This window comes from Monodelphis domestica, chromosome 1 (assembly GCF_027887165.1).
Source record: "Monodelphis domestica isolate mMonDom1 chromosome 1, mMonDom1.pri, whole genome shotgun sequence".
In the NCBI taxonomy this organism is placed as follows: Eukaryota; Metazoa; Chordata; class Mammalia; order Didelphimorphia; family Didelphidae; genus Monodelphis; species Monodelphis domestica.
In genome coordinates, this window is record NC_077227.1 from 252,771,319 (window position 1) to 252,795,093 (window position 23,775).

General features: G+C 37.7%; 1 protein-coding gene across 16 annotated transcripts in view; it reads right to left on the reverse strand.

Annotated features, from left to right (window-relative positions):
- TMEM63C (transmembrane protein 63C) overlaps nucleotides 1–23,775 on the reverse strand; it is a 230,531-nt gene that overhangs the window by 25,771 nt on the left and 180,985 nt on the right. For all 16 annotated transcript variants that reach the window (XR_001626537.2, XR_457336.3, XM_056810623.1 and 13 more), the window contains 7 exons: nucleotides 19,299–19,441; nucleotides 16,546–16,594; nucleotides 12,178–12,283; nucleotides 7,414–7,487; nucleotides 6,510–6,590; nucleotides 6,249–6,372; nucleotides 5,619–5,752 (listed from right to left, as the gene is read on the reverse strand). Coding sequence is in view for 14 of the 16 variants with exons in the window: in XM_056810623.1 (XP_056666601.1) it covers nucleotides 5,619–5,752; nucleotides 6,249–6,372; nucleotides 6,510–6,590; nucleotides 7,414–7,487; nucleotides 12,178–12,283; nucleotides 16,546–16,594; nucleotides 19,299–19,441 (711 nt within the window). In the remaining 2 variants the exon portion in view is untranslated. The remainder of the gene's footprint in view (nucleotides 1–5,618; nucleotides 5,753–6,248; nucleotides 6,373–6,509; nucleotides 6,591–7,413; nucleotides 7,488–12,177; nucleotides 12,284–16,545; nucleotides 16,595–19,298; nucleotides 19,442–23,775) is intronic.

Consider the following 23,775-nt stretch of genomic DNA (forward strand, 5'->3'; position numbering starts at 1 on the left):
CCATTTTGTTTCTTTTCCCATTTCTCTTAGTATTGACCTCTTTTTAAACTCTAGTTATATCTATATCTATATCTATATATCTATATACATATTTATATCTTGGTATTTCATCCTGTACAGTTTATCACTGTTCCCTCTAAGTATAATTCTTCTAGCTACTCAGGTGATAATAACAATTTAAAGAGTTACCAATATCCTCTTTTCTTATAGGGATACATATCATTTTAACTTATTGGGTCCCTTAAAAAAGTTTTTTGTTTTGCTTTTATTTCCCCCCCCCTTTCTTAATTACTTTTGATGATTCTCTTGGGTTCTCTGTTTGGGTATCAAATTTTCTGTTCAGGTCTGGTCTTTTCTTTACAAATACTTGGAATTCTTCTAATTTATTAAATGACCATACTTTCTCCTATAAGAATATAGTCAGTTTTGTGGGTAGTTGATTCTTGGTTGTAGACCTAGTTCCCTTGCTTTCTGGAATTTCATATTCCATGCCTTTCGGTTCTTCAGTGTAGATGCAGCCACATCCTGTGTTATCCTCACTGTAGTTCCATGGTATCTGAATGACTTCTTAGCAGCGTGTAATATTTTTTCCTTAGTCTGAGAGTTCTTGAATTTGGCTATAACATTCCTGGGTGTTGTCAATTGGGGATTAATTACAGGAGATGATCTGTGGATTCTTTCAATCTCTACTTTTCCTTCTTGCTCTAGAATATCGGGGCAGTTTTCTTGGATAATTTCCTATAGAATGATGTCCAGGCTTTTTCTTTTGTCATGGTCTTCCAGTAGATCAATGATTCTTAAATTATCTCTCCTGGAATGATTTTCTAAATCTTCTGTTTTGTGATTGAGATGCTTCATGTTTTCCTCAATTTTTTCATTATTTTGATTTTGTTGTTGCCTTGTGAAATTGCTTGCTTCTAATGGTTGTATTCTGGTTTTTAAAGATTGAATTTCATCACTGGCTTTTTGGTCATCCTTCTCCTTCTGATCTTTCATCTCCTTTGCCTCATTTTCAAGCTGATTAATTTTGGCTTTCAAGACACTATTTTCTGTTTCCAGATGACTTATCTTGCTTTTTTTAAGTTCTTTTCCCACTTGTCTTCAGCCTCTTTTAATTGTGTTTTGAATTGTATTTTGATTTCTTCAAAAGCCTGTGTCCAATTGGCTGGGCTTTCTGTGTTTTTGCTTGGTGTTCCTTGATTCTCCTCTGTTACATTTGCTCTTTCTTCATTGCCTGGATAGAAGCCATTGATTGTAATGCCTTTTTCCTTTTTCTGTTGTTTGCTCATATTTGCCCTTTCTTTTCTCCCTGTAGTTGCCTGCACTCTTGGTCCTCTCATTATGTGTTGGATCTGTGGGTTTGGGCTTTTCTGTCAACCTTCACCCTTGGAGCTTAGCAAGGGTCTCAGACCAGTTTATGGGGGAGTGGTGTTGGAGCTTGACCTTCCCTGCCCTCATAAAGCTTGATAAGATTAAGCCCAGTGGAGTTGAACTTGTAGAGCTGGACATGCCCTGAGGCCAAAACCTCTAGAAAAGGGGGGGGGCAATATGGAGTGTCTAGGCAGAGACTAGGCTGCCTATTCTGCGCTTCTTCTCCAACTGCTTCCCCACTGCCTGTGTTCAGAGCCCTGAGGCTGGCACAGCTTTGCCAGCAAGGTATTCCCTCCAGACTAGCGCCCTTGCAGGCCAAGAGATTCCAGCCACTGCTGGAAGCTCAGCACTCTAGGTGGGAGAGGAGTCCTGGGACCTTCCTTCTTCTTCCCCCTTAAACAGGAATGTTCTCAAATTCAGGCTTTTGTGGGGCATACCTTTTAAGTTGAGTCCAGCAGGAGGGTTCCTTGGCTTTGTCCTGTTGTTAGGTTTGATTTTCAGGCCCCTAGGAGCATTTGGTTTATAATTGGTGAGGAAAGGTTTTCAGAGGTCTGAACTTTCACTGCCTCTATGCCATCATCTTGACTCCACCCTGTCAGGTTCTTTTAATAGAGGAGTGTGGTGGAGACAGTTACTTTTTTATACCAAGAGTAACAGAATGACAAAACCAGCCAGGAGAGAGAGATCAATCAGTAGTAAGGTTCAGATGAAAAGTAATAGTAGCTAATTCCCCACGTAGAGTATTGTACACCAAACCATAACAGGAAGCTCTGTTGATTTCCACAGGGCATGAATCTAAAACATAACAAGGAATCTTCTAAGATTTATCAAAATGAATGATAACTATTCACTTGTGGCGACTCATCTGGGCACAGATGATACTTCTAGAATGAACTTGTTAAGTTTTACTAGATTATGGTCCTTTTGGGCAAGAAACTGATGACATCAGCTATGTTTTCCTTACAGTGGTCCACTGATGGTAAAGAATCTAACAAAGAACTGATCTGGAAAGTGAATAGCTGGCAAAGAGGCTAAGAGAATGGGATTAGGACTTCTGGACTAAAGCTTAAAATATAGGATGTTGTCATAGTCCTGGGTAGAGATGAAGTTCATTTGAAACTGGTTAGCTAGAATGTATCTTGCAAATGTAACCCAAATGGGCTTTAAAATAAAAAAAGGATGGGAGAAGGGAGGCCAATGAACACACCTGAAGTTGGATGCCACAAAAGATAACTATGATGAAGAATTCAGAAGTTTATAGAATATAAATCTGAAAAACAGAGTTAGTATGGGACAGCTGGGTGGCTCAGTGTGGTTTGAGAACCAATCCTAGAGATAGGAGGTCCTGGATCCAAATCTAGCCTCAGTTACTTTCTAGCTGTATAGCACAGGGCAAGCCATTTAACACCCCCCCCCCTTCCTGTTCTTCTGTCTGTGAACCAATACACAGTCTTGAATCCAAGACAGAAGTTAAGGGCTTAAAAAAAATCATGGAAAATGTTAGACTGAAGAAAGATGGGAGAAAGGCAATGTCCTAATTTTCCCCAAAGGAAAAGAACAAATTGTAGGTTGATGAGTTTGGCTTCAATTCCTGGGGAACTCCTGAGTGGATTATTAAAGAGATTGTTAATAAACTTTTAGAAAGGGAAGCAGTGATTACATAAAGCCAGCATGGCTTCATCAAAAACAGGTCATGCCAGACTAATCTCTTTTTCCTTTTTTATTTTGACATGGTTACTAAACTAGTAGATAAAGGAAATGCTATAGACCTAATTTACCTAGATTTGTTCTTGAGGAAAGAGAATTCAGATGAACACTAGATGATAATACCATCAGATGGAGGCAAAACTGGTTGGATAGCTAGTGTTAAATAGTTGTCACTAACAGTTCAATGCCACTATGGCAGAAGGCCCTCTAGTGGAGAGTTCCAAGGATTTACTGTTTAACTTTTAAATATCAATGATTTGGATAAAGGCACAGCTGGCATGTTAATTAAATTTGCAGATGACACAAAACTGGGATGGATAGCTAATACATGGTATGAGTCCAAATCAAAAAAGCTCTTGATGATCAGACCAAGATCTAATAAGAAAACAAAAATAAAGGGAAAAAGAATAAACACAATGCTGAACATTTACATAGCACTTTAAGGTTTGCAAAAAAGCATTTTACAAAAACATCTCATTTTAATCTTCATAACAGTCCTTGGAGGGAGGTGCTATTATTAACTTTATTTCATAGATGAGAAAACTGAGGTACAGAGAATTTGAGTGACTTGCCCAGAGTCATATAGCTAGATAGTAAGTATCTGAAGCTGGCTTTGAGCTCAGGATTTCCTGACTTCAGGTCTACATTCCATCCACTTGGTCACTAACCTGTTGGTTAGAATAAATATAAAGCCTTATACTTGGGGTTCAAAAACTTCAAGGGGGAAGTGTGGTTAGGAATCAATATGTGTGGGAAAAGATCTGAGGGTCTTTATGAACTACAAAGTAGCAAATGAGTCAGGAATGTGGTGTGGCACCCTTCCACCCCATCACCAAAAAAAAACCAAAACAAAACACTGAACATGATCTTGGATTGCATTAAGAAAGGCAGAGCTTGGAAGAATCTCCAGGAACTGATACAAAGTAAAATAAGCAGAACCAGGAGGACATTATACACAGAAAGTGAAACATTGTGGAACAATCCAATGTAAAGGGCTTTGCTAATACAAGACAATCCAGAGGAATTTATGAGAAATAATGCAATCCCACATGGAGAGAAAGAACTGTGGGAGTAGAAACACAGAAGAAAAACAAATGACTTACCATTTGTTTATATCGATATATGATTAGGGGGGTTTGGTTTTAAAAGACTGCTTTATTGCAAAAATGAATAATATAGAATAATATAAGTGATAACATCTGTATAACCCAGTGGAAGTGCTTATTGGATCCAGGACAGGGGAAGGAAGAGGGGAAGGAAAGAAAATGAAATATGTAAACATGGAAAAATATTTTAAAAATTAAATGAAATTTAAAAAATAAAAATAAAGGCATAGCTTTCAGGAATAAGGAAATAATCATCTGTACTCTGCCCTTGTCAGTCTTCATCTGAAGCACTGTGTTCAGTTCTGTGCAGTATACATTTAATAAGGGCATTGATAAGCTAGAGACTCTTTTAATTCCTTTCCAGGCTGTACTTAGGACATCTTTTATAATGCCCCAACTCTTTGTCCATATGTTTCACTCTAGCCCTGGAATCCACACATTGGAAAGAAATTGTGCTCATTTTTTTCTCTTCTCTACATAAGCCAGGTTTCTTATAGCACAATCGTATTCCATTACCTTCAAATACTATAACTTGTTCAGCCATTCTCCAATTGGTGAGGATTCAGTTTCCAATTTTTTGTGATAGCAAAAGAAGTGGCTATAAATGTTTTTCTAATCATGGGTCCTTTTCCTCTTTCTTTGATTCTTAGGGAATGGACCTAATATTGGTATGTCTAAATCAAAAGGTATCCTCAGTTTAATATTTTTTGTGTGTGCATAGTGTCCCTTTCTAGAATGTTTAAACCAATTCACAGCTCCACCAACAATTTCATTTACCCCCTTTGCTGCAACACCGCCCCCTTCCCCTGCAGTTTGTCATTAATGCAAGGGAGAAATGGAAGGTGATCACATTGCCTTTTCACACATTTGCTTTGAACAGAGGAGAAGGAAGTAGGAGAAGGTCTAGAACCTGGAGACCAATAATCATGGAATTACAATCCTTTCCCCATGGGAAGGGTTGGGAACATGAATAATGACTAGAGTGGAAGCAAGAAAGGCATAAGCATGTGAGGGATGCTGGCTGACCTGCTGTTTCCCGGAACATGAACACCCACTCCATTACCCAATTCTGTGTCTCCTTCCTGACTTTCTTTTATGCCTGGAATACTGTTTCACCTTCTATTGCCTCCTAGCTTCCCTGAATTCCTTCAAGATTCCACTCAAATCTTAGGAGGCCTTTCCTAGTGCTGCCTCTCCCCAGGCTCCGCCCCCCCTCATCCCCATCCTTTGACTATCTTGAATATACATAGTTATTTGCATGTTGCCTTACCTGTTGGACTGTAAGCCCCTTTTGAACAGGAAAAGTGTTTCTTTTTGTTTTCATTTTGGCCTTTTTTTGAATAAGGAAATCTAAGTAGGTAATAAATGCTTGCTAACTGATTAACAGATTGACTAAAAGGCCAAGTAGCATTTAAAACTTTCTGGGACACTCACACAGATGTCGACTTTTCACTCTGAAAGGTGACAAAAGCCACATCCAAACGCTTCTGATAGACTTGGCTCCGTTCAGCATTGAATTCATCAGTCAGCCTCTCCTCCAATTCACTGTAATATTGCTCAGCATCCACCTGGGGGACAGAAAAGGACCAATTTGTGGATGGAAGATAGGAAGCTTGGGAAACCCTTGAGTTCAGCAGGGAGCCCCAAATTCATGAGAAGTTTGGGTCATGGAAAAGTCATCCAGGGCCAGTTCCAAACCAGAGGGAATATTGTTGTCTCTTAAAGAGCTCCATGACCACTGAAGCTTGGCAGGTTAGGTGATTAGAGTTGCTTCTAGATGTGATTCTCTGAACATCTTCTGTCCTTTACAGCTAAGAAAACAGGATTGCCATGCTTTTGGGGACAGAACACAAGAGATAGCTATGTAACTGTGTTTTAACTATAGGTTCAAGGGAAGGAGGCAGCAAGTAGAGAGCCAGTGAGGTCCAAGTAGCTGAGGATGAGGGGCCAACTTGGAGCACTAGACAGAAGCCAGAAGCTAGGAGACAACACCTGTCTTTTCCCCCATGCTCAGCAGATGCCCTGAGCTCTTGGGTCATGTGGGGTATAGTCCCTTCCCTGTACCTCCTTGAAGCATTTGCAGAAATGGCAGAAGCAGATACAGGAACAAGGGTGCACTCGGATCATCTTTTTCCCTTTTGTCTGATGATATAAGTTATAAAAGAGACGACCTTTCATTGCATATTGTCTGTTGGGGCAGGGAGGAAGGAAAAGGATATCAATGATTAGGTGGTATGATAGCCTAGTTTTCTTGAATTCCAGGGGGCCCAATATTTCCTGCCCTCCCCAAAGCCATGGAAATGTGGTTGTCAATTGAAGACTCACCTTTGGTTATCCAATTCTATCAATTTTTGGAGATCATAACAGAAGTAGACTCCAACCACTTTGCACGTGGGATAGGCCTCACTGCAAGACAGACACAGATACATGCACAGAATTTAGTTTTCAGGGCAAATAGACCTTTTGCTCTTTTATTCTGAACTTTGGCTCTAGTTAACACACTGGATCTGGGCCAATGGTCCTAGGCAATAAATCCATAGCTCCTGCCATCCATTCCTTGAATTTGAAGGAGAGTATAGATTTAGAGCTTAATGAAAGTTTAGAGACAGTCTAGACTAGCCAATTCCTCAAGAAGATTATGATTTGCCCAAGATCACACAGTTAGTTAAATAAAAGAGGCAGGATTTGAAACTGGGTCTTCTAAATACAAAACCAATGCCTTTTCCACTGTACCATATGTTGGGCCTCATTTCCTTGAAATTGAGCTATTCTGGCACCTGTAAGCATAGGAAGATGCTTTCCTTTCTTCTTCTAATCTCTTATGGCTTTATCCAGATGGAAAGAATATGTCCTTAAATGAAATCAAAGTTATGGATTTGACTTCTAAGTAGATTAGTTTGCTTTGCTCTCTTCTAGGACCAGAAATTGTGCTTCTCATTTAAGCTAGCCATTGTACCATTTCAAGTGAAACAAATGACTTGTGCTGTATAGCCCATCATGTTAGTGGAAGAATCACTCAAGGCATATGCTGTATCATTCTTTTAAACAATGAGATTATTTATTTATAGACCATACTAATGTCCTTAATTATGCCAGCCAGGTTGACTTGCCTAGGTCCTACATCTCAAGTTCACCCAGCTAGTGTCAAAGGCAGGATCTGAACCCAAGTCTTCTAATTCAAGAGCCAATACTCTTTCTACTACACCACTGGCTCTCCCTTCCAACTCACTGAAAATGTTTCATGATGATTTCAGGGTCTGAAATTTCCTTGGGGATATAAGTGATCATCAGGGTTTTCGTCATCTGGGGAAATAAAAAAGAAAAAGGGTTTAGTCTCTCTCTCTCTCTCTCTCTCTCTCTCTCTCTCTCTCTCTCTCTCTCTCTCTCTCTCTCTCTCTCTCTCTCTCTCCCCACCCCCCTTTCACACACAGCAACAATTTAGGAGTTGGAAGACCTAGTTTTGAATAAAAAACTGAGGTGGCATTGGTGTTGGGGAGGGAGTATACCAACAAAGTGGATGTCAGCAATAAAACTTATTACAAAAATGGTCACCCACTGAAACAGAAGTTCATAAGAATCAGTTTCATTCAAAATGACAATGTACCAGAACCTTTCTGGTGTTACATGTATAACCCTCTTTGTATTGTCATTTGGGAATACTTATTGAAGAAGTCATAGAATTGCAAAGATAGAAGGGACCTAAATTTGTATAGGAGAGTCCTGTAGAGAAATATTAGTAAGGAGTTATTCAGCTTCTTAAAGTCTTCCAATAATGGGCTAGTAGACCTCCAATAATGGAAAGGCAGATCTCCAATAATGGACAAATAGATGACTAATTACTGATAAGCCATATAAGAATTACAATCAAAGAATTATTAGGATACAGAACAGGGAGAAATCACTTTTAAATGTTGTTTAAATTAAATTAAACCCCCTTTCAGATATGAGATGGGCCTCTGTATTCCCCCTGAACTTCTGTAGTACAGAAGGAAAATGTGGAGTCGTGTAAAGAGTATTGTATTTAGAGTCAAGAGACCTCATGTAAGTTCCAACTATACCACTTAATAGTTGTATGACTATAAGTAAATCATTTCAGGTTCTCAGCCTCAGTTTCTTCATCTGTAAAATAAGGATAATACTCTAATGACCTACCTTACTGGTTTATCATCAATCAGGTGAGGATCAAATGAGATAAAGTGTTTTGGGGTCATAAAATACTATATAATTGTGAGGTATTATGCAATATCTAGGATGGTGCTTTGCATGTAGTTGGAACTTTGTAAATGGTTAATGAAAAATGAAATGAAAATATTCAGTTTGACAGACTTATCAAAAATATGCTTACTTTGTGCAGAACATACCATATCAGATATTGGGTGAGATATAAGATTCAGGAAAGACATGGTCCCTCACCTTATGGAGTTTACAATCTGGTAGAAAGTTAAAATTCAATGAACATTTATTAAGCAACTTACTAGGTATGATAATAAGAGTGTGTGTGTGTGTGTGTGTGGAGAGAGAGAGAGAGAGAGAGAGAGAGAGAGAGAGAGAGAGAGAGAGAGAGAGAGAGAGACAGAGAGAGAGAGACAGAGAGAGAAACAGAGAGAGAGAGAGAGAGAAACAGAGAGAGACAGAGAGAGACAGAGAGAAAGAGAGAGAGAGAGAGAGAGAGAGAGAGAGAGAGAGAGAGAGAGAGAGAGAGAGAGAGAGAGAGAGAGAGAGGATCTTGAATTTCAGGAAGATCAACTTTGCAATAGCATGGAGGATAGATTAGAAGGGGAAGAGACTACATACATATGAAAAAAAATGCTCCAAATCGCTATTGATTAGAGAAATGTAAATTAAAACAACTCTGAGATACCACCTCACACCTAGAAGAATGGCTAAAATGACAGGAAATTAAAATAATTAATGTTGGAGGGGATGTTGGAAAGTCGGAACAATAATACTCTGTTGGTAGAATTATGAATTAATTAAATAGTTCTGGAAAGCAGTTTGGAACCATATCCAAAGGGCTATGAAACTGTTCATACTCTTTGATCCAGAAATACCACTACTAGGTCTGTATCCCAAAGAGATTTTTAAAAGGGAGAAAGAACCTATAAAAATATTTATAGCTGCTCTTTTTGTGGTGTCAAAGACTTGGAAGTCAATATGACAAATATGAACATATGTATTACATGATAGCACAAAGAATTGGAAGTTGACAGAATGTCCATCAATTAGGGAATGGCTGAAGAAGCTCTGGGCATATAATTGTAATGGCATACTATTGTGTTATCAGAAATGATGAGAAGGATGGTTTCAGAAAAACCTACATGAACTGATGCAAAGTGAAATGAGAAAAGAACCAGGTGAAAAATAGTACACAATAGCAGCAATATTGTACAAAGATCAATTGTGAATGACTTAGTAATTATCAGCAATATAATGATCTAAGAAGGAAGTCTTGATGAAAAATACCATCTACTACCAAAAAGAGAACTGATAGTCTCAATGCATATTGAAGCATATCTTTTTTTCACTTTATTTTCTTCAAGAGTTTTCCCTTAGTGATGTCTTCTTTCTCAACATGACAATATAGAAATATGTATTATGTGATAGCACATGTAAAACCTATATCAAATTGCTTACTGTCTTGGGAAAAAGAGATGAGGGAGGGGAGAGGGAAAGAATTTGGAACCCAAAATGTGAGAAAATGAATGTTCAGAATTGCTTCTACATCTAATTGGGTAAAAAATAAAATATTACTAAAAAAAAAAGAAAAGGGAGAGTGGATGAAAGGAAACTAATTAAATCCAAAGTGAAAAGTGATGAAGGTTTGAAGTAGGAAAGCATCTATGTAAGCGTAGAAAAAGAGAGAAATGAGAGATATCTCATGGTGATAAAGTTAAGATTTAACAACTGATTCAATAATGAAAGTTGAGAGAGAAAAAGGAGTTAAGTATGATTCCAAGGCCAAAGACCTTTTAGACTAGAAAGATGGTATTGCCTGTGAAAATGGCCTGATTTGGGGGTGTGAGGTATGTATTAAGTGCCTACTATGTGTATGCCAGGCAGGGCAGCTAGGTGGTGCCAGGCCTCAGATAAGGAAGACTTGATTTTCCTGAGTTCAAATCTGACCTCAGACATTTATTTGCTGTGTGATCCTGAGCAAATCATTTAACTCTCTTTGCTTTAGTTACTCATTTGTAAAATGAGCTGGAGAAGGAATGGCAAGAAGCTTTGCCAACAAAACTCCAAATGGGGACACAATGAACAAGATACATTTGAAATGACTGAACAACAATAACATAAATAAAAATATTAATCTCATATGATCCTCACAACAACTATAGGAATTAGGAGTTACTGTCCCTATTTATAGCTAAAGAAACTGAGGCAGAGAGAAGCAAAATGACTTGCTTAGTCAAATGACAACACAGGTAGTTGTATCTGAATTCAGTTTTCTTTTCATATTTTTCCAATTCCAGAGAGAACACTCTACCCACTGTTCTACTTAGCTATGACTTCTGTGATTTTCACAGAAATGATCATTGAACTCCTTGGGAACTGAAGAGATTAGTAAGAGAATTGCTGAGAGAAATGCAGGCCTGAAACAGCTTTAGGAGGATGAGTTAATAAAGGAAAAGGATCAAATTGGTGAAAGGAAAATAGGAAGAGAGGTGTCACAGAAACCAAGGAAAGAGAAAAGTTTGTAAGAGAAGGAAGGAGGTGAGCACTAAGAAAAGACAATTGGATCAGATGGTTCAAAGATCAATCGTAACCTTGTTTCAGGTTTAGTAAAGCAGTAGTCAGAAGTCAGATTGCAAGGGATTGAGAACTGAGTGAATGTATGAGGAAATGGAAACAATAAGAATAATTAGGCCTTTTCAGGAGATGACTGTAGAAGGAAAGAGATATACATTGAAACCTCTAAGTATGAAGGTAGGATGAAGGGGAAGCCAATGATCCAGGCACTGAATTCCTTGAGAAAAGAGAAGAACAAGCTGAATGCTAGTAGATTGCTGCAACAAGTTGTTGAACCGCGTAAGACATTTCAGGATGGTTGGGTTGAACCTCAAAGAAAGAGATTGCTAAAGGTGTTAAGAGAGTACCTGTGGAAGTTGCAATAATTAGAAGGCTATACGAACTCTTCTTCCTGGCCCTGTTTCAGATGTTTCTAGATTATTGAGATATAAAGGTAGTGGGAACTGAGAATTCATGTGCCATTGACGTAGCGGGGCTGCCACATGAATAGGTATCTGTGCAAAGAGAACATAGAAATGGTGAGTCTCTTCACTGCCTCTGACTCCCAGAAAGCCAGAATCTCTTCTGAGACCCCAGAGGGGGAGGAATAATAAGTGGTTAGGTCTCTGAAGACTAGTTTGAACTCATACTCCATACATTTTTTGAAACCTCATCCAAAGATGCTAGAGAATGAGGCAAGGCTAGAGGATGTCTTGACTCTCCAGAAATTCATAAATTTAGAGCTAGAAAGGATTTTACAGGTCATCTATTGTAATCCCTTCATTTTACTGATGAGATGATTGAGATTCAGAGAAGGAAATTGTCTTGCCCAAAGTCATAGGTGGTAAATTAAAAAAGGTAGAATTTGAACTCAGGTTCTCCGAAATCCATTGCTCTTCCCACAAGGTTCCCATAGTACTTTCAGTGAGGAGAGGTTCAAACTATGAGATAGCTTAGAGTCCTTTTTATATAAGACTGCCTCCAAATCTGGAATCTGAGGTCTTATCCCCTTTGGGGCAGTTGCTCCAGAGATAAGATATCTACACAGATAACTACATTTTATCATGTATTATTTTTATAATTTTCTAAAACAAAGAAAAGGATGTAATCTAGGAAAAGTACATTAGAGAAGTGTGGAATTATGTGAGTTCTGAAATGGAAAAGGGTATCATAGGGGATCAAAGAAAGTTTCATGGAGGAGACATTTGAATTTTAATTTAAAGGATGGGGAAGAATTCATTCAATGACAGGTACTTCTCCTTACCATTGACTCCTTGGGTTTAATTTGTTGACTATGGTGGGTCATGAAGGCGAAGGTGATGAGGAAGTAGAAAAAGGAGAATAGACTATGTACCCACAGGATATTGTAACTGTCAGGAACAAGAAATAGTCACAATTAGCTTTAGACCTACACCTTCATATACAGAGATCTAGCTCCAGGGTCATATGTTATTCCTAAATTGAATACTTGAAATATTCTAGCAATTATGATCCTATTTGGTTGGCAGTATAGAAATTTATAGCTCAAGCTATACTGGTCTCTCTCTAGGTTTAAGTCATTTTATTTTAGCCTTGTTGGCCAAATGTCCATGATGACAAGTCACTGGGTGGAAAATTTGGGGTTAGAGTCTCCTGGTCTGATATTGTTCCATGTTGTAGAAAAATATGGTAGAAGGAAATCTCAGAGTAAGATAGCTACTGTATCTAAATCCCACCTTTCTCTTCAGTCTGGAAAAAGTGGAGGATCATCTGCCGCAATCTCTCTCCTCTGCAAGAGCATCTGCGGTTTCTTCCAACTCTAGTGCTATGATCTTCCAGGACATGAGAAAGAGCACTGAGTATGGAGTCAGAAGACCTGAGTTCAAGTGCTGATGCATATTACTGCCTGAGTCAGCTTAAGCAAGTCACTTAACTTTTATTGGGCCTCAATTCCTCAACTGTAAAATGAATTCCTCATTTGTAAAAAGATGAACTCTAATGCCCCTTTGAGCTCTCAGTCTATGACATTTTGAGCATTTCCAATATGATTCAAATCATCTCTCTAATACATGACCTTTGTGGTCTCTTATGATTAACACTCCATTATTTCTTAACCTAGCTCATTTCTAAGGACCTTCCCAGCTCTATAGGTCTATGGTCCTTGAAGTCTTTTTGGTCTTTAAATATGCCTCATTAAATGGAAATAGGTTTTGAGCAATAATACATGTATAACCCAGGGGAAGTGTTTCTCAGCTCTGGGAGGGTGAGGTAAGAGGGGAGGGAGAGAACATGAATCATGTAACCATGAAAAAGTATTCTAAATCAATCAATCAATTTAAAATTAAAAACAAAACAAAACAAAAGGGAGAGGAGAAGGGTCAGAACATGAAAGTAAAAACAAGAAAGAACCAGTGACAATCTGTTTATTAAAGACCCTGGTATATAATGAAAAATAAACAAATAAATAAAAAATAAGCTGTAAAAAAAAGCCTCATTAAAATGAAAACCTCATGGAATAGGTAACACTTTAAATCGTTTATCAGGTAGGTTATCTGGGAGCTAAATAAGAATTGACTCTCCAAGACAAGGGTCTGACAGGAAGAAATGGATGGGATGACACTAAAGATACATTTTAATCTATTTTGTAATCCTGCCTAGGACCCCCTGTGCCTAGATGAAAGAAACAGCTGTAGTATTAAGAGGAGGTGGAATTAAGTATGCCTGGGACTCAACTTGCTCTTGTAAACTGCCACAAAGTGTCTCAAGAGCTTTTGATACAAAATGTATCCAGAGACTTAATAAGACTAAAGAAGTTAATATCAACTGAATAAATTATATAAACTGGTCCATTTTCTACAATCCAGTATCTGTTTATGTGGTATTACCATGTTGTACTAGTTGGTTTTGATCTAGTGTTTGAATTTCTTTAGAGAGAGAAAGGGAAGAGGACCTTGATTCCATATAAAATCTAAAGGTTGAAATGAACACATTTATAGCCTGAACCTCTACGCATAAGAATAGCTAATTTTATGTAGCCCTTATTATCTCATTTGATCCTCTGCTAGTTTGGTGCCATTATTTATCTCCATTTTATAGATGAGAAAACTGAGGCTGAGAGATCAAATAACTTGTGCAGGGTCACACAACTAATAAATTTCAGAGGCAGGATTTAAATTCAGGTCTTCCTAACTCCAAGTCCAGTGCACTACCCACTGGTTCTATTCTTTTTTAGGTTCCTACTGAAGAAGTAGAAATACTTGGCTACTAGAACTGCAATCATTTGTGTAGGTCACTAGGAGAGGGTGACAGGGGTTCAGAGATTCACTGAACTTAAAATTCATTTTGTTGAACTTTTGTCCAAAGTATGATTCCCCTCTAAAATATTCCCCAAAATTTCTTAGCTAGTTTCTTTTTGAACACCTTCAGGTGTTCACTGGAAATACCCATTCCATTTTAACAACTCTAAATAGCATGAATTTTTAAAAAAATCTGCTATCCCTTCCACTAGGGAGAGGGGTACAATACCTCCACAATCTGGAAAATCCACTAAAATTTATTCACCCTCCCTTCATACCAGAGAAGTCTGAATTTTTTTCTTTTTCTCTTATGGGGTGTTTATAGTACCTTATTTTAAATTTTGGGTTGCATATGCATTTCTGAGTTTCTAAAACTGTGTGTGTGTGTGTGTGTGTGTGTGTGTGTGTGTGTGTGTGTGTGTGTGTGTGATCTGTGCCTTCCACAAAATTCCCAGGAAATTCCCACTGAATTTCTTATGCCAATCAGTGATATATTGAAATCTTGATGGGAAAAGTCACTATATGGAAGGAATAACTGTATTAACTAAAATCTGACTACCTATAACTTCCACCTAGTGGTCTCAGTTTTGCCTTCTGAAGTCATGCAGACAAAATCTGATTCTTCATTCCCATATTTGAAGATAGCTGTCTTGTTTCCCTTAATACCTTCTTTTTCTTTTATCTCCCATTGAAATACTCTTTCCTTCATTAAGAAAACCCCCAGCGATCTTTACCTTATGTTTTAGAATCATCACTAAGTATCAGTTCCAAGGCAGAAGGGTGGTAATGTCTGAGGCCAGATTAGACCCCAGGCCTGTCTCTCTATCCATTGAACCACCTTTCCTTCATTCTACTAGTCTTTTGGGAGATAATATCTTCTGATCTTCCCCTACTCAGAAGATTTTCAGAGTACCTGACTGGCAGAATGATAGCTAAGTAGGGGACATAGTTTCTTTTGACTGATCTTCATGTCATTGTATCCAATTCTCATACCATCATGGTCCACCTTCAGCTTGAACAAAATCCATCTTAAAACATGATTTCCAGAGCTAAGTTCAATATTCCAAATGCTGTCTGATTAGGGTAGACTAGATCAGGATTTCACCTCTCTGATTTTGAACACTACACATTAGGTAATATTACTTAAGAAGCTATTAACTTGGTGGTGTGGAGGGGCAGCTACATCACAAAACTGATGTTTGAAATAAAGCTCCCTGCCCAAGATTTTTGTATATAATCTGTTGTACAACCTTATTTTCTCCAACCTGTACCATGTACAGTTGACTTCTTGAACCCAAACAGCTTATTTTTAACCTTATTAAATTTCATCTTGACTTTTAACCACTTAACCAGGATCCTGATTCTGTTATCCATTGCATTAGCTTTTAAAAATTTATCATATTGCTAGGAAGACTTAAGCACACAAAAAAATTCAAATAATATTAGACTTAGTAGGATGTAGGGAAATGGGGACACTAAATACACTGTTGATGGAACTGTGAACTGATCCAACCATTTTGCAGAATAAGCTGGAATTATGCCCAGAGAGTAATAAAACTGCTATAGCCTTACATCCAGTAATACCACTGTTGGGTCAGTTTCCCTGGGTGATTAGAGGAAAAGGAAAAGAACAAGAAATGGAAATTGAGGTGTTACCCTTCGATTGGGTAATGGTTGAACAAGTTGAGGCATATGATTGTGATAATATATTACTTCATTGTAAGAAAAGATGAGTAGGTTAATTTTAAAAAATTGAAAAACCTATATGAAATTATGAAAAGTGAAACTATTTATATATTAAATATATTTATAAACATAAAATAAACTATATATAAAGCATTATATATAGCTACAGAATGAATTAAGAATAACTTGTGAATGTCTATCTCCAGAAAATGAATTGATAATTGGAAACACAAAAGATATAGTTTATATATATATATATATATATATATATATATATATATATATATATATATATATATATATATATATTTGGGGGGTCACATAGTATCTTTTCCAGTGCAAGGGAAGGGAATGAAGGAGATCCTTGGGATTTTTAATGAAACCAACAAACATAATTTAATAAAATTCTAAAGAAAATACTAACTTTAGTAAATCAGTTACATCCCTTAAAGACGCTGGCTATCCTAATGTCTAACTCTGTACATTAAACTCCATCCAGAGTATATGTCTTCATTCATTTAGAGCCCAGGAACTAGATCTTTAGGGAAAAACAGTCCTCTCTCAGCAGAATAACTGATGCCCAAGTTGGAGATCAAAATAACAGATCTATTTCCCTGACTATTCCCTCCCCAGATAAGACAGAAAGGAGTTAAAAAGACATTGGCACCTACTTTTTGGAGACATTGACAATGGTGAAACTGCCAAAGTTAGTGTCTGGGTCTGAAAAGGAAGAATGTTTGTCAGTAGCCTCACCTCCAAGAATTCAAGCATCCTAGCTGAATGTCGAGACCAGCACTGGTGAAGGTTTTCAAGGTTTTCATATGCCCAAACTGCAACTTCAAGCTGCCTATGAACCCCTCACATTATCCCAGAGAGAGTGGAGGGAGGAAGTGCTTGCTTTGGGTGGCTGGACAGAGGGGTGGAGCATGCAAACAATGTACCCTGGAACTAGGAAGAGAGGGAACAGAACAGCTTCCCAGATCCCCAAACCTGTGCCAGCTCAGCATGCATGCCAATACTTCGCTAAGGCTGTACTAGATCTTTTGGGATTACTTCCCATAGTCCTATTCTTCTTCCTCATGAAGAAGCTGGTCCCTTATGAGCTGGTCCTAGATTTGTTGGGACAATAACAGGTCCTTTTCTCATGTGCTCAGAGGGAAAAAAAGGAATCACCTAGTCCAGAGGTCTAATCACCAATGGAATTGGGAACATTAGATGATGTTAATTTGTGGCTAACACAGTTAATATGTGGCCCAAAATAGGGATTGTTTCTGTATGAATTTGATTCCTCTGCTTTAGACTCACCACCTCATTTTACAGATAAAGAAATGGAGGTCCATGGAGAAGAAGGGGCTTTCCCAAGATTTTAGGCCAAATTCTCTGGATCCAAACCAGTGCTCTTTTTCATTATGCTCTTTTTGTCTCTGACACTACTGATGCGTCTTTCTAGCCTCACACTGCTAAATGCTATGTTTCCTTAACTTACACTCTAATGATAATATAAAACAAAAACATAAAATAGTAACTAAGAACAAATATAGAAATGCTTTAAAAATTAAGGTTAATTTGTTATAATCTTGCTATAATGGAATGGGTCCTGCTAGTCAATTTTATTTTGTCATTATTATATAAATTCCCTGCTTATTTTCATTACTTTCTATTGCTTATATTTGCATAAAATTATTTTAAGGTCATATGGTAAAAGGCAGTGTTGTATAGTGGATAGTGGGATAATCTTGGCATAAAAAGGGCTGAATTCAAGTCCTGCCTCTAACACGCACTGGCTATGTGACTACACCCATGAGTATGTTCATCAATCTTTTATTACCCCAGGCAACTGTCTCAGATTATGAACTACAGACAAATTTCTGCTCTGGATTGATGGAGGCAGTTTCTATTGTAGGCATTCATTAGACAAACAAAATCCCAGGCACAAAAAAATAGCTATTTGGGGAAAAATTAGAAATAATAGTAAGACTTGTTGATATATATTCAATATATAGAAACACTGGAAAACTTCAGGAAAAAAGAAATATTTAACTCTAGCAGAAGAACAAATGTTGAAATGTGGAAACTGCCTGGCATTTGAGGATGGGTTGATCAATTCAAGAATTATGAGTTTCAGCAGGGCTAGGACCAATCAAATGAATAAACTGAGTCCAATACCAATATGGTGAGCCTCCTAGAGTTGGGGAAGAGGTGCCACGAGGCTAAGGAGAGACAAATAGACTCAAGTTAGAAATGAAATAGAGTAAAACTTCTTACGTTTGACAAACAGGTCAGTAGTGAGATAGGGTACTTGTGAGAAGCCTTTACACACTTCCAGCCTGAGCAAGAGAGGGAGATCTAGTCCCCCTCCCCCAAAAAATATGGAAACTGAGGAAAAACTGATTATTTTCTAGGCAACATGCAGGGTCTCACACATATCAGCTGGTCATCTTATAGTAACTCTGCTTCATTTAAATCCAATGAATGGGGCAGGTAAGTGGCTCAGTGGAAAGAGAGCCAGGCCTGGAGATGGGAGTTCAAATCTAACTTCAGACATTTCCTAGCTATGTGACCCTGGGCAAATCACTTAACCTCTATTGCCTAAACTTTATCCCTTTTCTGCCTTGGAACTGATACTTAATATCAATTCTAAGACAGAGGATAAGGGCTTAAAAAATCAAATTCAGGCACAAGTCAAGCCATCATCCTGTGATGCCATTCGTCCTCTTTGAAAATGAAGGGTGAACAACAAAAAAGAAATGGAAGACATATGCTATGTTGACAATGTATATTTTTTGCCTTGACAACATTATTATTAAATGTACTTTGTACCTATGGTCTTATAATGGGTTGACTCTAGATTTATAAAAGTCATTAAAATAAAATACACTTTCTATCCACACACCCTTCCTTCCTTCCTTCTGTCTTAGAATCAATCCCATGTATTGGTTCCATAGCAGAAGAGTGGAAAGGAACAGGCAAAGGGGATTATTAAGTGACTTGCCTGGTGTCATACAGACAGGAAGTGTCTGAGGCCAGATTTGAATCCAGGCCAGGTGCTCTATCCACTGAGCCACCTAGTTGCCTCAATCACTTTTATTTTTAAAGTTGTTTTCATCTATGCCTCCAAAATGGAAACAATTTCATTTTTATACTCCTGTGAAATATAAAGTGGCAGTTACTATATTCCCATGATATAGATGAAGACACTGAGGCAACTAAGAGTTTAAAATTAATTGTCCAACATCAGAGAGTAAATCAATGGCAGAACTAGGTTAAGGACCCATGCCTCTTGACTATTCTCTTTTCTACATGACACTGCTTATAAAAGAGGGCATTTAACAAGGCCTCTCAATGACTGAAGGTATGCATTTTTTGCCTCCAGACTCTGGAGGCACTGTGACTTTAGTGAAGTCAGCTTCTGAGCTCCCCTTACCCAGAATCTCTCCAGAGTAATTGATTGGCAGGATGACACCCAAGGAGGGCACACAAAGAAAGGTGAATAGAAAAATGAGGTGTATCTGGAAATCGAGGTAGATTTTTGCATCATCTCCACACTTCCTAACCAGCTTCTCTTTCCTAGGGGAGACAAAAAAGGACAATTTTTTTAGGGACCAGTATGGTTACAGGTGAAGTGCAAAAGAGTGGGAGTTTGAAAGGAGTGACTGGTCCTGACTAATCAGTAGATAACTGAAAAGCATTTAAAAACTTTCCCTTCTCAGGTGCTGGTTTTAAAAACAGAGGAGAAATGCAAATCGAAATACCTCTGAGACATGCTCTCTCACACCTATCAGATTGGCTAAAATGATAAACGGGCCAAATGACAAATGTTGGAGGGGATGTGCAAAGAACTGGAAATTGAGGAAATGTCCATCAATTGGGGAATGGCTAAGTTGTAGCATATGATTGGTTATGACTGATAGGATACTACTGTACCATAAGAAATGATGAGCTGGTTAATTAAAAGAAAGGAAAGATCTATATGAAATCAGTACACTGTGAACTGATCCAGCCATTTTGGAGAACAATCTAAAATTATGCCTAAAGAGTTATAAAGCTGTGTATACCCTTAGACCCAGCAATGCCACTATTACGTTTGTTTCCTAAGATGATCAGGGAAAATGGAAAATAACTTTTATGTTCTAAAATATTTGTAGCAGCTCTCTTGTGGTGGCAAAGAGCTGGAAACTGAGGGAATGGCCATCAACTAGGGAATGGCTAAACAAGTTGTGGCATATGGTTGTGATGGAATACTACTGAGCTTTAAGAAATGATGGAGCAAGTAAAGTTAAAAAAATGGAAGGACTTTCATAAAATTATGAAAAGCAAAATGATCAGAACCAAGAGAACACTATATATAGAAACAGAAATACTGTTTGAAGAATGACTTGTATGTCTACCTCTAGAAAAAGAACTGATAAATAGAAATAAGAAAGACATGGTTTTATATATACATACATCTTTTTGTCAAATGAGGCCTTTTCTGGCTTGGGGAGTGGAGAGGTCAGGAGATACTCAGGAACTTAAATGTAATAAACAAACAAATCAATCAATTTAAAGATAAAGGGGAAATATACCATGAAAGGGGGCAGTCACAGGAAGGCAGATTTCAATTAAATTTAGTCCAACAAATCTTCATTAAACAGCTCCTATATGTCAAGCATTGCGCTAGGCATTGGGTATAACAAAGACCTCCCCTCAATTTTTTTTCTGATCCTCAGTGGGCTTATTATGTACTACTTTTTTCAACATACTAGAACTTTCTAACAACTGATGTTATCCAAAAACAGAATGGACTGCTCAAGGTGTTCAAGAAGGTATTAAATAGAATTCTTGGGCCCTGAGACTCTGTGAGTGGAAAACCTTATTACTGAAGGGAGGGAGAAGTATTGGGATGGAATGAATAGTAGGAACACAGCTTCCAACTCCACCCCAGTGAGGATAGTTTTCTAGAGAACCTTCTGTCTGGTAGGCTGGGTATAGATTTGAGTGGGGATAATCTTAGTCACTTGGATGGTTAGCATTTATTAGGGGCATTTAAATGGGGCATTTAGATGACTCAAGTGAATAGAGAGCCAGGCCTAGAGATGGGGGTCCTAGGTTTAAATTTAGTCTTAGATGCTTCCTAGCTGCACAACCCTGGGCACTTCATTCCTATTGCCTAGCCCTTACCTCTCTTCTGCCTTAGAACTGATACTTAGTATCAATTCTAAGAGAGAAAGTAAAGATTAAAAAAAAGAAAAGGTAATAGATCATGGAATAGGTACCATGTGAATTAGGTCTTTGAAAGATGGGTGGAATTTCAATGGGAGATATGGAATAAGAAGCAAAGAGGATGTCCATCAACTGGAGAATGGCTGAACAAGTTGTGGCATATGATTGTAATGGAATTCTATTGTGCTATAAGAAATGATCGGCAGGATGATTTCAGAAAAACCTGGAAAGATCTACATGAACTGATGCAGAGTGAAGAGAGCAGAACCAGGAGAACATTATACACAGTAAGAGCATTATTATATGGTGAACAATTGTGAATGACTTAGCTCTTCTTAGCAATACAGTGATCCAAGACAATCCTCAAGGATTTGGGTGAAAAATGCCATCCACCTTCAGAGAAAGAACTGATGGAGTCTGAATGCAGACTAAGACATACTATATTTCACTTTCTTTCTTTGCTTATTTGAGTTCTCTTCCATAAAATGACTGATGTTGAAAAATGCTTTGTATTTGCATATGGAAAATCTCTATCAAATTGCTTGTTTTATCATGGAGGGGAAAGGGGAAGGAGGGGCAGAATTTGGCTCAAATTTTGACAAAAACAAAGGTTAAAAATTGTTTTTACATGTAATTGAGAAAGATATTAAAAACAAAGCAAAGCCAAAAAAAAGCATAGGCTAGAAGTGTAGAGAATTCAATTTGGCTAGAACATATCATTCATTTAGAGGAGTAATGATAGAAAAGTAGTCTTGAATCATATTGTAGAAGGTCTTTATCACCAGGCTAAGAAGCCTGTACTTTAGTTAGTATGCAACTTCTATTAAAATACTGCTATTTAGAATGAAACCTTCCATTAAAACACTCCTCTGAGACCTTTTATGTGGCAAGGTGGTGACTATGGGTACTCTAAGACCCTGACAGAGAAGCATGGGCTCTGTCAAATCCTTCCAAAGTAAAACAAAACAAAACAAAACAAAACAAAATTTTGAGTTTAGAACTAATGATTGGTTATCTGTTGCCTAAGAACCAAGCTAGCTAAGTTCTAAGAGGTTCAGAAACAGGTTGGCTATAGAATAATGAATCTTTTGACCACAAAAACTCTCAAAAACTGTCTACTAATTTTACATGGATTGTGTATTTGTGGAAGGATAATGCACAATTGAAATTTCAGATCCTTGAATAACTGGGAGGTAACAAAACAACTAAGGTTTTTGAGTGATCCGATGATTTGGTGGATAGGAAGAACTGGAGTAAAAAGACTTGGGATGTGGGAAGATTACTATCATAATCATAAAGAGAGCTAATCAGTATCTGACCTTGGGTTACAGCAATGTGGAGGAAACAGCAAGGATAAGATTGAGAATGGGAAGGGAAAGAAGGTCCAGAACAAAGTTTTGGGCAAAGCTTATATCAAACCTATGAAAAGGGAAGGGTGGGTATATGGCATAGCGGATAGAATACCAGGCTTGGAATCAGGAAAACTTGTCTTCCTGAGTTCAAATCTGGCCTCAGACACTAGCTGTATAACTTTGGGCAAGTCACTTAAACTTGTTTGCCTTAGTTTCCTCATCTGTAAAATGAACTCGCGAAGGAAATGGCCAACCACTCCAGTATCTTCGCCAAGAAAATCCCAAATAGGGTCACAAAGAGTTGGGCATGACTTAAAAATGAAATAACAACATGAAAAGGGAAAGAGAAGACTGAGAAGGTGCAAGGAGACACATAGGAAAAAAAGAAGATGGCAATACTGCAGAAATCAAAGGAAAATGTACAGTAAGGGGCAGCTAGGTGGCTCGGTAGATAGACAGCCAGGTCAGGAGTTAGGGGAGGTCCTGGATTTCAGTCTGACTTCAGACACTTTCTGGCTGTGTGACCCTGGGCAAATTGCTTAATCTCAATTGCCTAGCCCTTATCTGTCTTCTGCTTTAGAATCAATAGTATTGATTCTAAGTAAGTGCAGGAGCACTTTTTGTTACAACTTTTGTTGTAAACCAAGAACAAGACACAATTTAAGTACCTATCAATCAGGGAATGGCTGAGCAAATTATTGTATATTAATGTAATAGAATAGTATTACATTATAAGAAATGACAAAAAAGATGGAGTCATAGAACACTAGTATTTGTTTGTACCAACATAAAATGTGCAGAACCAAAAGGATGATTTATGCAATAACTACAGTCAAACAAATGAAAACAACTTTTAAAAGACTTAAGAACTTCAATCAGTGAAATGATCAAAATTATGACTCTAAGACAGATGATGAAATCTGCTATCCACCTCTTGGGAGATATGTATAAAATGCAGTGTTAATCGACAGGCAGTGAATATGGGAATAAAGAGAGCTAATAGATATCTAACCTTGGGTTCTACTAGTCTAATTTGTTATAAGAATGGAATTTCATTGGGTTGGGATAGGAAGTATGTGTAGAGGAGTGTTTAATGATACAAAATGACCGGAAAATATCAATAAAACATTAAAATACAAAGAAGGCAGTGTAGATAATGGTGATATTGGTGAGCAGGGCAGTGCTGGTACTACCGTATTACATTTAATGTTTTAAAAAGTAAAGTTGAGTGTAATAGAAATTTAAAATTTCATATGTAATCTTATTTTTCTGTTCTGCTCTCTATATGGAAATGTTTGTGTTTCTTAAGTTCATCATTTTTTTTAAAAAGGAACTAAAATAAGCCAA